This window comes from Emydura macquarii, unplaced genomic scaffold (assembly GCF_026122565.2).
Source record: "Emydura macquarii macquarii isolate MOO-44397 ecotype Brisbane River unplaced genomic scaffold, CSIRO-AGI_Emac_v2 contig_3692, whole genome shotgun sequence".
Taxonomy (NCBI): Eukaryota; Metazoa; Chordata; order Testudines; family Chelidae; genus Emydura; species Emydura macquarii.
In genome coordinates, this window is record NW_027133829.1 from 7,024,269 (window position 1) to 7,042,546 (window position 18,278).

Consider the following 18,278-nt stretch of genomic DNA (forward strand, 5'->3'; position numbering starts at 1 on the left):
CTAATGTACCAGGATTTGAAAAGGACTGCTGTCAAATAGGTTGGGCCCAGCATCTAGGAAGTATTGTCCCATATCATGAGAACCAAGGAAGCAAAACTGACCGGCATAGTGATCTACACAACAGCTGAGCGAACAGCAAAAATTAAACACTATAAGGACGGGGGAATGAAGTGGATCTTTAAAATCCTTTCAATTTCCACCACGTACAGTTAGACATCTTAGATAGCAAAGGTAAGGACTTTGTTTTAATTGCAGCTCCACTCTGAAAAGTGACTGTAAGAATGGCATGATGGGGGGGGGGGTTCAAGTGTAGTGTTACTGAGGGATTTCCCATATCAAATGTGTTCTGTTTCCAAGCAGAAAGAATCCCTCTCCCTCCCCAAAAACCAGCTCTTGCAAACTCAGTTCAGGCTCCAAGTGCCAGATTTTCAGGACACCTCAGGAACCATTTAGACACCTAAATAAGTGGCTAGATCTTTAGCACATACTGTCAAATCTGGCTCCAGGATTCCTTTCATCTCTTCTCAACACCATTAATAAAGCTTCCACAGGCAAAATGATGTCCTCAGTGATAACAGAGCAACACCACTGCCTTTGGTGGGTTTGCACCGGAGTAACAGGTTGGACCTTAACAAGCAATTCAGTTGAGGATGCACAAGGAGGAACAGAAGGCAACTTTGCTGCCATGGAGCTGTGTTGGCTCCAAAAGGGTAAAGCAGCAAAAACTGAGCTCTGTCACTGAAGTCAGCAGATCTGCCTCAGAACAAAGCCAGAAAGCAGATCTAGGGAGTTTAATGGTCACTTTCTAAATATATGGCTGTTCTTCTTGACCGTATCTCTTTCACTGGAATCTGGAAAATAATCACTTGAATCTGAAATGAGTTGGTCACCTTTTGATCAAGACTGTATGCCAGAATCCAGTCCTCCTGCTTGGGATGGAACAGTAAGCTCTGGATGTAGAAGTTCAGCCGGTACTTTTGATAGGTGGCCCCTTCATCGGAGCTGATCAATATGCTGCTCTCAATCTCTGGGTCACTCAGGAGCATTATCTAAATAGGACAATTGAGAGAGAGAAAAGGAAACAGAACAGGGTTAATGGGAAAGTCAGAATCCATGTAACCTGAAACATATTTATATAAGAATGAACGGGCTAGTGTGTATACACAGCACTGCCTTATATAAGATGGAATCAGAAATGGCTCAGTATTCATTATAGGCCTTATGCCGCAGACAGCTCATGGAGATTCCCTAGGTTTTTGTCCCAAAAAAATAGAAAATTTTGACCCAAAATGAACATTTTTGTTTTGATCTAAAAGCCAATTTTGGTTGAATTTTTTTTTCCCGGTGAAAATGTTTTGACCAGCTCTAGTTATTGTACCTTATATGAATTATTCAGAATATCTGATAGTGAGATGGGCTATAAAAGATTCACTGGCACTCACTGGAGATGATCTGTATAGCTTACAGGTGGCTTCACCACCTAGGACTACTCTGATCATTTCAAACTCCTGCTGATAAAACCATTATACCACATCACATCACACACACAACCATGTATAAAGAGGAGCTATCCATAGAATATGGTCCACAGAACCATGGGACATATAAACTTCAAAACGGCGATGAACTTTATCATGGACTGTTGACCACCTCACCTGCTTTTTGCCCACTCATCCATCTCTACCAGGACTACTTCCAATATCGCAAACCCCCGCATAGCTTCAATAGATGCCATGTTTGTTTGTTTCCAGGCTACCAGTTTAATGTCCACCAATTTCTCCCCAAAGGTGAAATTCTCTCTCCAGATTTACCATCTCAAGGTCCAAGATGGGCAGCATTCGGATATAAGGTCCCATATCTTGCTACTTTGCTGAGGTAGAAGTGGAAGTTTTATGCCATTGGAAAGGGGCGATTTCCCAGCCAGGCTGTCAGCTGTGGGGTCTGAATTTAGGAACATGTATCGTACTTACCATCCATATCATAGGGATTGTTCATATAACGTTTAATGAAGCCATTTTTCCCCACTGCAGGAAAATGAAATTGTTCAATCTGTGCAAGTAGGAAGATACTTTCATGCCTCTGATTTTAATTAGGAAATAAGACCAATATCATAAAATATCTTTATTCTATATTAGCACTTATCATTCCTTATGTAAAAATTATCAAGAAAACCATTCAGAAAATCTTAACTTTGTTTGCCATCTTATTAACATCTTGAGATGAAGATGACGTTAAAGCAAATGCCAAGATAGTGAAATAAAGGCAAACAGTGGGGGCTAAATTACAGATATGCTAAACACAGCAGGTTATTGATACAGTAGCTGTTTCAAATGAACACTACTTCCTTTTCCATTGGAAATCAAATCTAGGATCCATCTCTTACCTGCAGACCTGAGATTCAATACAACTTTGTTCTCTATAGTGTCTCCCTCTAAATGTTGCCCCAGAAAGCTTTACAGAGTTAAACAATACGAGACAATTTAGGGACACAGATGAACACCTAATCAGCTACCATTTAATCTTACAAGTTCAGTTAGAAAGAATGGCAAGAATCTGTATTAGGCCCCAATCAAGCATAGCATTGAGCAGGCCTTTAATTTTAAACATGGGAGAAGTCCCATGTGAAACATACAGTGAAACTGACTAGAAATCAGAAGTGAAACTAAATAGTGTCTCTTTTCATTGCACAGAGCTCCCTGAGAAGCAGAAAGGAAGAAATCAGAGGAAAAATTATTAAAATTAAATTAGTTTTTTCTAAGATTCATTCTGATTTAATTCACCAATTTTTATTAACAAAGGAAAGGACTTTTTATGGGGAAGGGTTGTTGTTTTGATAAATAAGTATATGATTTTTAATCTGTACATTTTCATTTTAAAGGCAATTTTTAAAACTACTATCAATCATCATCCAGGTTGAGGGGAAAAAAAGGTATTTTGCATAAAAGTCCCTCACCACGCTCAGAACTCCACCACCCTGGGTTGCTGTTGACCATTCATTGCACATCTGTCTTGGTATCCACAGAAGAATATCCTCCTTCCACAAAGCAATCTTTGCTGGCAACAGATGAGTACCTAGTCCTGTGATCTGCTCACCACCATGGCAAACTGGCTGACAGAAGACATCAATAAATTGGGAATGGAAGCTCAAGAACTTGAGTCCACCAACCAGGAAAAGGAACAGATCAGACTCTTGATCTTGGAATTTTTCCCCTTTCTAATCAAATTAAAACATAGGCCTCATTTTGCTCCAGACAAGAAAGATTCTCCATTTATTTCTCATTTTAAAAAAGCTTTTGCTATCACATATAGCTTCAGCTGGGAAGTTTTGTGCACCCAACTATATCTCTTTGCATCCAAGGGGTACTGCCTGTTCAAGAGAAACATCTGTAGCGTGCATTAGCAACATTTGCTTGCATCTGCAGAATGGTAAGAGAGTACAAAAGATTGCCATGTAGCAAAATACTTCAGATGGGCCTTACTGAAGGCAGGATACTTGGGGAATTAAGAGATTTTCCACAATGATGTCACTAAAGATTACCAAGCTAACAAGCCATATATTAAAAGTTCAATAGCAGAGTCTTGTCTTGAGCGCTCCAGATAAAGAGCTCAGGTCAGCTAGATATCGTCTGGACCTGATTTTTCAGACATGCAACAGGTAGATGTACAACAGGATGCAAAGGGGTTCTGTTCCTGTAGCCCTTATTTACATGTGCAGTCACAGTCATGTCAATGGGGCTATTCATGGGAGTAAGGGCTGCAGAACGGGACAGGTGCAATTGTGCATTTGATTTGCATGTGCCATTGCCACGATTGCACGTAGAGCAGCATTATCCATAATGGCGTAACCAGAATAGCCAAAGCAACAATGGATAGGTTGGAGACAATCACGTGGGCAACACGCAGGGTTTTGCCCTAGCATAATCCACAAAGTTCTAGGGAGCTCAGTGGGAGACTTTCTATCGGTATCAATGAGCTTTGGCTCAGGAAAGTAGAATGTGGAGTGCAAAGGGCAAGGAAAAGAACTCTGTGCATCCACAAGAAACACCTCAGTCCTTCAAATTCACCCTGGGCTCAAGTACTAGTTCCATTCTTTCAGTTCCCAACAGTTCATTGGTAGCAGCTGAGCTCTGAGATCATTTGTGGCCTGTGTATTCCTTGAACCCCTTTTGCCTACCGCAGTTGTGGGATGTCTCAGGAATGGTCATTCTATGCCTGGCTCTGATGCTCACTCACTGTGCTGGCTTCAGCAAGCGCCTTAAGCTCCCTGCCACACTGAAAATAATGAAATGGGCCCATTTTCACTCATTCTCAGGTGACAAGATAGCATTCCTTCCTAATGAAAACACCGATGGTTGAGATTTTTGTCCAGGTGCAAATCAAGGGCCACCTCCAAACACGCACAACCTCAAACGTTCCTTCGTTTTCGTGCAAACCACGTCGTCTTACAAGAAGGAACATTTCTGGAGTACAAAATGGCCCAGCACAAAACAACAAGCCATGTCTACTTAAGCACAGATGTTCTATCGTCTTCGGGAGAGTTTGAACCTTGGATCTTCAGTACTAAACACACAGCCTCCTACCACTCAAACTAAAAGAGATATATCCACTAGGGTAGTCACTCGGGCCAGGCACAAGAGGGAGACAGGATCATACCTACTACCCCACTGTGTCACACACCAAAATCCCTCCCTAATCAATGCTTCCCCAATCCTATTCCCACTCAACTCAAAGACTCTTCAGTTTGGCTGGATGAGCTCCCGAATCCCCACCATCTCCACATTCAAGTCCCATCTAAAGTCTTACTTCCTCCCACAAGAAGTAAACGATAAAAATAAATCATCCAAAGACTCTTCTCCTCTTCTAGGTTTCCCAGTGCATATTGCTGACCCAGAGACTTCTTGACTCCAAGCTCTTTCGGTCAGAGACCATCTTCGTTTGTAAAGCACGAAGTACGTTGTCAGCACTTAATAATAAGCAGGGGAGCAGAGAGGGTTTGCTTCCATCCGATGGAGCACAAATCATTGCTGTTAGGGCCCCATGCCTTGCAACCAGGTCAAATAATAAAGCCACCAAGGTGTGGAAAATGAAATGGCAACCGCAGTGAGAAAGAGGAGGAAAATAAGAGCTACAAGAGAGACTGCTGACAGTTGGCCTTGCTAAGGTCTCTATTACATAGGTTGCTCTCTCCCCTCCTTCACCCGTCGCTGCTACTGCTTTTGCAAAAAACCATTTCATCCTTTCTATCAAAAGGGGTGGGGATCGCACAGAAGTATCAGTTTTGCTACTCAGGGTATCGTCATTATAATCCATCATTCCATGCAACATTGGCCACAGACAAAGCAGCTCAGAAGAAATAGGAAGTGTAATAATGGGAGCAAAGAACAGGCTGTTCTGTGTTTTGGCAGCTGGTGCCGGTTCAATTTTGTGGTGCTTTAAATGGCGGGGAGCAGGGCTGATAAGGAGGAAACAGGGGAATGGCGGATTGGGTGGTTTATTTTATTACTGTTTGTCCACCGCAAAAAAACAAAAAACAAAACAAAAACACTTTTGTTAGGGGAAAATAGCAGCACATTTGTCAAAGGGCAAAACTGCCACTTCTCATTATGGGGCCCTGACAAAGGATCCACCCCAGTAGCGATTTAGATTAATCGCTTTTCATTAAGAGCCAATAAACAAACTCCAGTCAAAATGAGCTGCTCCGCAAGTGCCTGGCATTGCCATTTATAATTGCTATAAGAAACAGTAAAGGAGCACCAGAGAGTTGTCAAATATAATTTATAGTTTTTTAAGATCTAATCATTTTCTATAATATTAGATTAAATGGCAGCCTTTATTAAAGAGGAAATTACATTTCACCTTGCTGCATTCTAGAATATATAGTTTTGTGCCTTCTGTAGTTTTGAAATGGGACTGGGCGGGAGGAGTTGATTACAGCCAGGGGAAGTCCTTGAAAACGCACTTGAGCTAAGGATGCTACGACGTGGCATTCCTCCCGACGTTGCAGCTCCAAAGCTTACATGCGACTGAATGGCAAAGACCCAATCTAAATAGAAACTGCAGCAGCAGAGCCTCAGGCACAATAAGCGCAGAGGTGATTGGTGTGGTGGGTGTCTTCTCTCATGAAGCTCATCAGCTGAATGATCAAACATGGGTGAAATTCAAGATCCTACGGCACACAGAGTCCCACTCAGGGGTTAAGCTGGGCTTCGGATACTGTATACAATCCTGAGCTGGCCCTCTGCCCAGTGTGAATTTTACCCATGCAATCCTCCAACAGATCTGGAAGACAGTCAAGTCCTAACTGCCTGGTTCATTTTGGATGGCAGTGGTTGTTTACAAGCCCAGAGAGCTCGTGCATAAAGCCAGCCAAAGCTGGAGCTGCGGATGGGTGGGATATTCTGTGCAGAGCATCTCCGCATAAACACCAGATGAGAGAGGCTTTCAGTGCAGAAACCATAGAATAGGGAGTTTCATCCGGGGCTACAGAATCCCTTCGAAGACCAATGTTAGGCTCCAGCCCGTGGGCTGAGATTTTCAGAGCCGATCAGAAGAGTTAGCCACACGACTTCCACAGAAGTTAATGGGAGTTGCAGGGCTAAATCCCCTGGTCAGCAACCAAAACCCCCCAATCCATGGACTATATTGTTCAAAGTAGCTGCGGGCAGGAAGCGGAAGGTGGAGAGACACGCCACACATGACACAGAGGATGAAGCAGAGCCAAATGCCTCCACGGGCAATGGGGGAAGCACCTACTGCTGCGCCCTTGAAAAGGGCGAGGGTGGGGATCTCCCTCCCTGAGCCACAGTGGGCTTGGAAGTGGGAGGCAGTCACATCAGCTCACTGGAGCCACTGAAATATTTAGTGCCACTGATGATGCTAATGTAATAGCCCGAGGTGGGATTGAACCTAGGAAGCTGAGGTCTGAAAGCACAAGTCTCTAACACTTGAGCTAAAAGCCTAGCTGTACTGCGATAGGAAACTCAGAAACCTCTTTGCAAGGTCCAACCACTAGAGCAGGACAAGGTGTCACATGGTGTTAGTATGGATTTCACTAATACTCCAGTATACCTAGTAGCCCACTTTCGCTTTCATCGCTTTCCTTGCTGCAGGAGTGAACCCGCAGTGTATGGCAGCACCAAACTACGGCTCCCTCTCTCCTGCCGTGCACGCCAATCCAGCCCCAGCTCTCTCTTAAACTGTATTATCTGTGTCACTAATCTCACAGCAGAGCATTAGAACTGAAAACATTGTCACCCCCTCCTCATGTGGCTTGCCTTTCCTCAAAAAATGCCGTGGGGTCTGTTCTGCACACAATGGAACCTTTAATTAAAATGTCTTTTGACAGAAATTGAAACAACCGGCCTGACATAAATTCTGATAGTAAATTACCGGACCACGTCTCTTTAAATTGGCACAGGGAAGTTTTATAGGTGCAATATCTTCAGCAATAGCATCACTGAGTTACATTAGCAGGAAGCATCCTAGTAACTGAATAAAGAAGACAAGCTCAAAATAAGTGCCTTTTGTTCCCAGAAATAAATACATGGCGCTAAACTATTATTTACAGCCTTCTGATTCTCTTGTTCACTTTTAATATACTGTTCATGAGCTACGTCTATTTCAGAATCTCCAGCCCCACGTTTGTTTCCCAACATAAAGTGTTGTTGAAAAAATAAACCCTTCCAAACCTCGGGATATTGCTGAGCTAAAGAAGAGCCAGTTCCTTGGCATAATGTCAGTAACTTCATCATTAGCAGGACGTTGCACTGGTTTGTGATTGTAAATGAGGTTTGCCATGAGAAGTGACTGTAAAAATGGCATCATGGGGCTCCCAGTTTATTGCCTCTTGACCATTTCCATATCAGATGTGCTCATCTTACAAGAGAACGATTGTTTTCTATCTGCTAGACCTGCAGGTTCAAAGTCAAGCTGGGCACTTCTTGGAATTGTTCATGCTGAAAATTTTCCTGCTGAAAAAAATACGGTTTTATCTAAAGTGAAAATGGGAAAATGCCCATTCCAATTGAAAGTTTTGTTTCATTTTGGTTTACAATACAGTTTTGTTTCAGCTTCTCAGTTAAAAAAAACAAGATTATACGATGTTTCAGGGTCAAAATGTCAGTTCAAACCAAAGATTAGTTTTGTTGTGACATTAAAGGTCGTTTACAATTTTAGAAACCAAAAAAAAAGTGACACAATATTTTAAGTCAAATGCAATACAAAAAATCTTGTTTTTCTTTTGAAATGTCATTTCAAACCAAAAATTTTCCGGTCAAATCGCTTCAAAACCTCTTGCAGGAAAACCCAACATTTTCCAACCAAAACATTTCAAAGGAAGATCTTTCTATTCAAAATCTGTCACTGGGAAAATGTTGGTTTTCCGACCAGCTCCAGTTCTTTCCTTCCTTTTCCTCCATCATCATCGATATATAAAGATCCCCAAGCCAAATCATGCCTTCAGTTATACCTAAGTAATCTCACTGTCTTTGGAACACATGATATCTCTGCAGACCTAATGCCTTCCATTGGGTTTGCACAGATGGAACACCTTGCACCCAAAGCCTTGTCTGTCCAATAATTTTGAATCATTTCTATTTAAAAACCAATTTTAGTCCATTTAAATAAGCCAGTACAAAGCCCAGTGTGGGCACACACATCAGTTTCACATGCCTGTATATTTATCGCCATGAGCTACAACAATAGAAACCAGCTCTTTATATCGAATTAAGAGAGTTCACACAGGTTTTTTGCACCATTTAAAAGCACACCTTTATTTAAGCTGGTGCAACTTCCGTGTTGAGACCAGAACTTAGTAAACATTTATGGAAGATGTCCATGAAGGAATAGACTCCTGCAGGACTAGCAGGAGAATAAAGGAGCAAAAGCTTACTTTAAAATCCCCAAAATCAGCAGATCTGATTCTGAATACACATAGGGAGCAGATCTGCTAAGTAAGAAAGGACCATAGTTACAACATCACTTCCCAAAGTAGACCACATGGTGTTTGTGAAAAGGGCTGCATTGCATCAAAGTCCTGTTTATCCCAGGCCAGATAAAGTGCCAGTACAAGCTTCCCTTGTAGCCCTGACGGTGTGTCCTCTTTGCGGGTGAGAAGGTATTCTGAAAAATTCAGTTTTCTATGTCCATTCAGTCTCCACCTCTTCACAGAGGAGAACAACCATAGTGATGTGGGTTGTGATGTAGATACCTGTCCTCTGGAAAGTGGACTGAGGTTCTCAAACTCATTTGACATAGGCCACCAAACAGGACAGCCTTCAGACACTAACATTTTCTATCAGCCATTAACTGGAGCAGGATTGCAAGCAGTAACCTAGAGATAATAGAGAAGCGATATGATTGCTGTCTGCAAGTCAGAGGGGTAAACACCAGAGAAGGAGAATTGCTAAAGACTATGTTGGCACCAGAACAAATGAATATATATTGGCTGTGAATAAATTTAGGCTAGAAATTAGGTGGTTTCTAACCATCAGAGGAATGCAGTTTTGGAGCAGCTTCCCAATAGGAGTCATGGAGGTTAAACAACCTAAGTAGTTTGAAGAGGGAGTCTGATAAACTTATGGATGGGAATATATGGTGGGGTGGGCCTTCAATACCTGGACACTAGATTCAATAACCCAGGAAGTCATAGGCCTGTTTAGTCTGCAAAAGAGAAGAATGGGGAGGGGGATTTGATAGCAGCCTTTAACTACCTGAAAGGGGGTTCCAGGGAGGATGGAGCTAGGCTGTTCTCGGTGGTGGTAGATGACAAAACAAGGAGCAATGGTCTCAAATTAGGGTTGGGGAGGTCTAAGTTGGACATTAGGAAAAGGTTTTCACTAGGAGGGTGGTGAAGCACTGGAATGGGTTACCTAGGGAGGTGGTGGAATCTCCATCTTTGGAGGTTTTTAAGCTGCGGCTTGACAAAGCCCTAGCTGGGGTGGTTTAGTTGGAGTTAGTCCTGCTTTGAGCAGGGGGTTGGTCTAGGTCCCTTCCAACTCTATGATTCTATGAAGTCCTCTCCAGTCCTATGTTCCTAGATCAGCGAACTTTTCCAGTCGCGACCCCCCCTACCAGTAACAAGATCTGTCCATGCTCTCCCATCCCCCCATTACTACACAGCCAAGGCTTCCTCAGCAGCAGAGCCTGAGCTGAAGGCAGAGCTGGGGGCAGAACTGGGGATGGCGGAGGAGCTGGGGCTAGAGGCAGTGCTGCCCTGGGGGTGGAGAGGGAATGAGGGCAGAGACTGACTGGGGCAGAGCAGGGGGTGGAGCTATGGCTGGGGGCGGAGCTAGTCTGGGGGTAGAGAGGGAGCAGTGGTGGACTAGGGGATGAATAGGGATGGAGGCGGAGCAGGGCTAGGGGCGGAGCAGGGCTGGAAGCATGGTACTCCCTCCCTGCCCACTGTGGGGGCTAGCCCGGGCCCCACTACACACCTCGAATGTTTCTCTATGCCCCCATCAGGGAACATGCCCCACAGTTTGAGAACCACTGTCCTAGGTGAAGCATCACTGAAATTCATGATGCTCTTTTCTTTAGCATGAGACAGTCCCAATTCGGGTCACCAGCTTCCTCAGGTTCAATATCTTGCTTAAGGTTGAGACAGAGACTTCTCCAACAACTTGTGGACATCAATCTCCTGGTACAGACCTGCTGAGGTTTCCTGAGAGCTAATGGTTCTGGACCTACGCGATTCTAGCTTCTTGTAACCTCACTTCTTATGGCTTGAAAATGAACATTAAAAACAGAATTAATTAATGAACATAGCACCAGATCACCAGCTCTCAGAACGATAACGCTGTAATCTTAAAGGATGAAGTGCACTGCACTCACTTTATAAGGGTTTATGGAGCGTGTGTTATAAAAGTACCTCAACCGTAAGGCTTTTTATACCTTGGCACTCACTTCAATACAATCCCATAAAATCCAGCCAATCTTTAAGTGTTAAAGGTGACTTTCACCACTGTATTTATGATTGAATAATGAAAAAATGAGACAGACGCCCATACAAATTGAGCAATGATACACAGTGCAACCAGTTTCCAAGGCTTCAGGACAACACGTACCACGAAGAAACCACCAAAGCGGCCTCTCAAAGCCTATTTGGGACCCTAGACTAACCTCTCAGCAGAGCCTCCTTTCCATCCAGACTTCTCTTTTTCTGAATTACAAACCAGCCAACTCTGCAGGATCACACAGCTCTGGCGCTCCGTGCTACACCCCGAGTGTGTCAGTGTATCCGTCTACCCCCAATGGGTCTCGTACCACAGAGCACTTCAGAGAGGGATTAATGTTGAGGTCTTTCACAATGAGGCGCTCCAGGCAGGGGGTTTGCGCAGAAGGCACAGCTCTCCTCCTACACGAACGGGAAAAGGGAGCGCGCAGGCACATACACACACTCTCTCTCTCGCCTTTCTCTGACTTGGGTAAGCAGTTCTAACATGGGTGGTGTGGTCAGACCAGACTCCTTGGATAAGTGCCCATAATCCAGCCCCCACACCTTCCCCTGTGGCAATTCAAGTGCTAGAACACATGAAAGAGAGGGACAGTGTGATAGACCCAGTTGCTTAGCTACTGTGTGTCCCCCCAGATCCCCTCGGTAAATGGGCATGTACCCTGTACTCCCCCACCCCCGGTGGCCAAACTTGGCTCTGCAGAGAGCTATCTCCGTTTCCCCTTCTCTCCAAGCATCTCAATAAATTCCACACAGGCTTTCTTCTGGCTCACTCCACTTCATGCCCGGAGCTGGTTGAATAACAAACTGTTCAAAGCAAGCCTCAAAGTCTCACCGTAAAATCTGTTACCGCCACATGAACGTTCACACTCAGCTATGGCGTCCTTAGCCAGCCCTGGAGCACTTCTGTCCAGTCCACCCTTCGCCAACCAAGTGCTCAGCCTTCTTCAGCACCCTGGCTCTTGCTCAGAGAGGTCATCAGGCAAACAAAGCCCTTCTGCTGCTCTGCTGGCCCTGCCCAGGTTACTCAGGGTCTCCTGCTCTCTGCAGCTGCTTCCACTAGCAGCACCCTTCCCTTTCTGGGTTCAGAGAGATCAGTGGATAGCCTTCCTTCCCGTAATGCTGTCTCCCCCTTTATAAAGCCCAGGTGCCTTCCCTTAAACCCAGCTGGGCACTAGGTGATCAATCAAAGGAGCGCTGGACCCCACCTCCTCTTAAAGGGGCCAGTCACTCTGTGAACCCCTCTTTGTCCTGAGGCCATAAAGTACTTATAAGGCCCAAACACTAGACAGGGACAGAGACCCATGTTCTCCTAGCATGTGTTACACAGTGTTGGGTCACACCTCCGTATTGCCGACCTCTGAGGCCCCGGCATCTCATGGATGCTTTCATTTGTTTTGTGTGGATATTCGATAGGATGGAGGGGTGGGCAGAGCTTTTTGGGATTCCATGGGTGAAAGGTTGGGTGGCAAAAGAGCAATTGCCAAGCACTTTTCTGTGGGAATGGTTTCAAGGGGAGGAGTGATACCGTCTCAGTGCTTCCCCCTCCAATCCCATTACTTGTCTGAGAAGATAGTTCAGTAAAGGCTAGTCAAACAAAGATGGATGCTTTCCCAGTATCCATGGCTAGGAGGCCATCCATCAGCACAACCATTCTTGTTTCCATTCACACGCTGAACGAGGCCTCGAGGTACCCCTGTAAAGTTGGCCACCAGAGCGCTCTCCATTCTCTTGCTAGTTATTTGTTCAGATGTGTTCGGAAGCAACAGGGCTCCAGGCACCCCTACCATTATTTTTGATTGTTTTTCTAATTTAACCCCACACAACACAAAACTCACCTCCCCCCCCCCCCACACACACACAGCAGATCCAGTGCCCTGCAAAGCCCCCATTAAAACCCACCCTCTGCAGTAGCGCATGGGCACAGATGCACCTTGTCGCATGCTCGGAAGAGCAGCAAATCAGGGCTAATTTGGACCAAGTGAGAGAGCCCCTCATGGAAGGCATCATACCTCCTTTACGCAGATGGGGAAAATTAGATCAGGGCCAGATTTAGGGGAAGGCAACCCAGGCGAGCGCCTTCGGTGCCGGACTTGGGGGATGCTGGGCTCAGGGTCCTGTTTTACAGATTTACAGATTCTAGCATGCAAATTCATTGCCTTATCTGACAGGGATAAACCAGGTATGCAAATCATGCATCCAACTCATGAAATAGGCTACAAATGCAATAAAAAATAAAGTATTCAATCCTTTAACAAATGGGGGGGCGGTGAAGATGCTCCCAGCCTAGCACGCCTTTGGTCTAGGGCCAGCCCCCGAATGAGACATTAACAGATGCAGTGGCTTAGGTGATATCAGGAACAGAACTGAGGTGTTCTGGGTCCCTGTTCTGACCTTTACATGAATCCAAATCCCACACTAGATCTCATTTGCATAATATAAATACTTGGGGGAAACAGTCAAACTAGACACGCCACAAACCTTTGGTGTTGTTTTATTGCTAGGCAGGTCAGAACAACATGTCTCCCTGCTTTCTCTTGTCTTCTTGGCACGGGACCCGTGTACTTTTCACTTTTAATTACAAGGCACAGCAAGCATTTGTTTATCAAATTTCAGGTGCTGCAGGCGATGCAAATTATCCAAGAAGCATGTATCTGACCTGGCGAAGAGGGGCGGATTGGCACTGGGCACGTGCTTGGTTGTAAAACCTTTTTACTGCTAGCAACATGACGGAGTCTACCCAATGTCAGTCAGTCTCGCTTTATATTCATTGAAGTAGCTCATCCCTGCGCCGGAAAATGAAGAGTGACAAAGAGAAGTTTCCTCCACGTGTTCCTAGAACGTCACAGAGAGTAACTTTCATGCTACAACTTGCTCTTTCTTCTCTTTTTTCCACCATTAGTCGCCATACTGTTCTGGGGCACTGAGAAATGGTGATCTGTCTCCTTCTTCATTCAACGCTCCACAGTCAAAGGCCTTTTCACAATCCAGAAAGGCTAAGCATGGTGACTGGTTGTGTTTGGCAGGTCCTCTCTAGAAACTGGTGCACTGGTTGCTGGGGTTAACGGCCTATTGCCATAGTGTAACTCAGCAGCCCCTTCCATGACCAGGCCAGGCCAGGATATGGAGGGAGACCCAGTGTGATGACATTACACAGCACAGACTGTGCTTGGATGTGGAAACTAAAGAGCCAGAGTGACTCACAGGGTCTGTTTGCATTCAGCAGTCTCACGAAAGTATCCCTTTAGAGCTGAGACCAGTTTCTTCTCTCACTATAGTGTGCCCCAAAAGTTGAGAAATCCCTTCTAAGTTCAGAATGAGAGAATGAATGGAAAGTACAAATGATGGAACTCCAAGATGTTCAGAGATTCCATTTGAATGAGCCACTTGGAGTGCCAAAATATCCTGCCCTCTCCTGTGTGTGAAACTGGATTGGAAATCTCATGAGATTAGCAGCAGCCTGCAAAGACCACACAAGCAGTCTAGACTGTAGTATTTCAGCACGTCTGGTCCTTGCTGAACTAGGAAGAACAGAGACAATGAAAAGCAATTCATCCAAAAGAAAATCCATTCGAACCTTGAAGAAAAGATTCAGTTCCAGTTTTAGGCAGACTTTGGTGCTTGTTGGCTGCAACACTGGCCAGTTCTTGCAAACAAACTAACATGTGCACACCCTCATTCCTGCTCAGAGACCCCTTCTAATCAATGGGAAGGAGCCATTGAGACGGATGGTGAGAGATGAAAATCTAGAAAGAGCTAAGATCACCTTTCTTCATTTTACTTCTCCTTTTAGCATCAAACTATTTAGCATTAAACTACTGGTAGAGTAAAAATGCTGCACTAAGTGCTGTATGAAGACATACATGTACATTGTCCAGAAGCGATTTTCAGGTGACCCTTCTCCCCTAGTCCCAGATCAGAGGATAGAATCATAGAATATTAGAGTTGGAAGGGACCTCAGGAGGTCATCTAGTCCAACCCCCTGCTCAAAGCAGGACTAACTTCAGCTATATCATCCCAGCCAGGGCTTTGTCAAGCCTCAGTTTAAAAACCTCTAAAGATGGAGATTCCACCACCTCCCTAGGTAACCCATTCCAGTGCTTCACCACCCTCCTAGTGAAAAACTTTTTCCTAATGTCCAACCTAGACCTTCCCGACTGCAACTTGAGACCGTTGCTCCTTGTTCTGTCATCTGCCTCCACCGAGAACAGCCTAGCCCCATCCTCTCTGGAACCCCCTTTCAGGTAGTTAAAGGCCGCTATCAAATCCCCCCTCATTCTTCTCTTTTGCAGACTAAACAAGCCCAGTTCCCTCAGCCTCTCCTCATAAGTCCTGTGCTCCAGCCCCCTAATCATTTTGGTTGCCCTCCGCTGCACTCTCTCCAACTTGTCCACATCCTTTTTGTAGTGGGGGGCCCAAAACTGGACACAATACTCTAAATGTGGCCTCACCAATGCCGAATAGAGGGGAATAATCACTTCCCGCGACCTGCTGGCAATGCTCCTCCTAATGCAGCCCAATATGCTATTAGCCTTCTTGACAACCAGGGCACACTGCTGACTCATATCCAGCTTTTTATCCACTGTTACCCCCAGGTCCTTTTCTGCAGAGCTGCTGCCAAGCTTGTTGGTCCCCAGTCTGTAGCTGCACATGGGATTCTTTCTTCCTAAGTGGAGGACTCTGCACTTTTCTTTGTTGAACCTCATTAGATTTCTTTTGGCCCAATCCTCCAGTTTCTTTAGGTCACTCTGTATCCTATTCCTACCTTCCAGGGTATCTACCACTCACCCCAGCTTAGTGTCATCCGCAAACTTGCTGAGGGTGCAATCTACCCCATCCTCCAGATCATTAATAAAGATGTTGAACAAAACCAGCCCCAGGACCGACCCCTGGGGCACTCTGCTTGTGACTGGTTGCCAGCTAGACATGGAGCCATTGATCACTACTCGCTGAGCCCTATGCTCTAGCCAGTTCTCTATCCATTTTATAGTCCATTCATGAACTCTTTCAAAGCGCTGTCATTCAATCTGCTCTTAGTTGCAAGATGTTTTGAGTCATCGAATGTGTCTCCTCTGAAAGCCCTGTGGTTGACAGTTTTCACCTGATATTGGCAGTGAGATGCCCAGGAATGACTAACCCGAGGGAATGGAGTTGCACATTAGCAAGCGAGTGATACCCATAAATGCTTACGTGTAACTGTGCATTAGCTAGAAGAGTTTTGTAAAGTTCTTAATCAATGTTTTGCCTTGATCTGGAGACTGGGGCTTTTTGCACAGTTTAGATCAGCAGGATTCTTTTGTGCTTTTAAATGCAGAAGCCTTAATTGCTGTAAAATCCCAAACAGGTTTTGCATAACACATAATCACCAGCTTTCTCTAACAGCGGAAAGTAGCACTGTTCCCAAGCTGTGGGTATAAGGGAATAGATAGCGTTTGTAGTCACAAAATATATATAGTATTTGAATCAATGCAAATTTGTGCTATTCTCCATAGAACATGAGAGCAATTATTATTGTTACTGTAACTTACCAAGGTAAGCGGAAAAGTTTGAAGAAAATATTGCTATGGGTAAGTAAAGCCTGTGTGCATAAAAATTCATGGAGGGGAAGGCACATTGAAAACACCATTTACATATCAAAACTCTGTGAGTTTAGATCTGGATCTTGCAAACACTTCTGCACGTGAGTAATTTTACTCATGCTAGGTACTCCATTAAAGTCAAAGCTACTTGTGTGAATAAATTTACTCCTGTATGTAAGTGTCTGTAAGATGGGGCCCATAGAAAGCCGTGTATTTCATTAGAGGATTGCATAATGTTTCACGAACATTAAATTGATATATTTTAAGAACATAAAAATTGCATTATGGGTCGCCCCAGAGACTATTAAACCCGAATAAATCTGTAAATACCTCCATGCTTTTCACTGTTTATTTCCTTTTTTGCATTTTACTCAGTTGGGAGAGTGAACATAAACACTAGTCAGTTTCATGCACACTCACAGATTATTAGAGCCTGACTATCTACCTGAGGGTATGTTGGCATGGAAGCCAGGAAGATGCTTCCCAATGTGGGCAGAGACACTTGCTAGCTCTGTACAAGCTATAAATAGCAGCGTGGCCGCGGCACTGCAAATGCAATCCCACCTGATCCCCTGGGTGTGAACTTGGGTGGATAGCCTGAGCCATCACCTGTGCTACTGTTATAGCACACCGGCTTGAACGGAGCTAGAACGTGTCTGTCTACCCATGCTGGGAAGCAGTCTCCCAGCTCCTGCACAGACGTAGCCTGAGATCTTTATATGGCCTCTACTACCTGAATGCCTCACAATCTTTAATGTATTTATTCTCACTCCACTGCCACTGGGCAGTACTATTATCCCCATATCAGAGATGAGGAATTGAGGTACAGCGGGGCTAAGGCCCACATCTTCAAAGCTATTTAGGCACCTAATTCCAACTGAAGTCAATGGAAGTTAAATATCTAAGTATCTTTGTGGATCTGGGTCTACATGACATGCCCAAGGTCACACAGCCAGTCTGGGTGTAGCAGACGGTCAAACACTGGTCTCCCAAGTTCTAGGCTAGTGTCTTAACCACCTTCCTCTCGAGAATGAACAGGATTCTGTAATGTTTCGGTTGCAAACACTGCAGAAGAATGTTATTTACTTAAAAAATATGGAAACTTTGTTGCTATTCTCAGAGCTTGTAAAAAAATTTAACATAATCTACATTTTAAGGCAATCTTGACCTGACATTGTCCAAATCAGTCAACCTACACAACATCCTAGTGCGGTAAATATGAAACCCAATTATTTTACAGATAGGGAAATCTGAGACACAGAAAGGAAGTTAAGTGACTTGTCCAAGGCAAAAAAAAGAGTCAATGACAGCAGTGGTAATAGGACATAAGACACCTAACTTCCAGTCCCTTACTGTAGTCACTCCATACCTCTACCATATTGCAGTGTATCAACAAATAATCTACTGGCTAAAGTCCAAAACCTGATTTCTGATGCGAAACCTTGAAAGCCAGCCAGATATATTTCTACCTATACAAGTATATCATATGTTTTCAATTTCTCCAACTCCTGTATTGTTTAATTAATAAGGAACATATGGAAAGAAGCAGGATTTTGGGATTTTGATAATGTTCTCTTTGCTCCATCACCCACACCACTTTGGTGTCTTTGTCTTTATTCTTTACCAGTGGAGTAGGGGCTATGTAATAGAGTAACTTGGAAAATTATTTCATGAACATTTTCTCACAAGTTTTATTTCTGGAAAAAACACCTTTTCCATGTGAATAAACCCGCATTGTTTTGTGCTGA

At 44.3% G+C, this 18,278-nt stretch overlaps 1 protein-coding gene across 1 annotated transcript in view; it reads right to left on the bottom strand.

The window, feature by feature from the left end:
• Positions 1–18,278, bottom strand: part of SORCS3 (sortilin related VPS10 domain containing receptor 3) — a 429,816-nt gene that overhangs the window by 182,147 nt on the left and 229,391 nt on the right. The window contains exon 4 of the mRNA XM_067537027.1: positions 891–1,049. Within this exon, the coding sequence (XP_067393128.1) occupies positions 891–1,049 (159 nt within the window). The remainder of the gene's footprint in view (positions 1–890; positions 1,050–18,278) is intronic.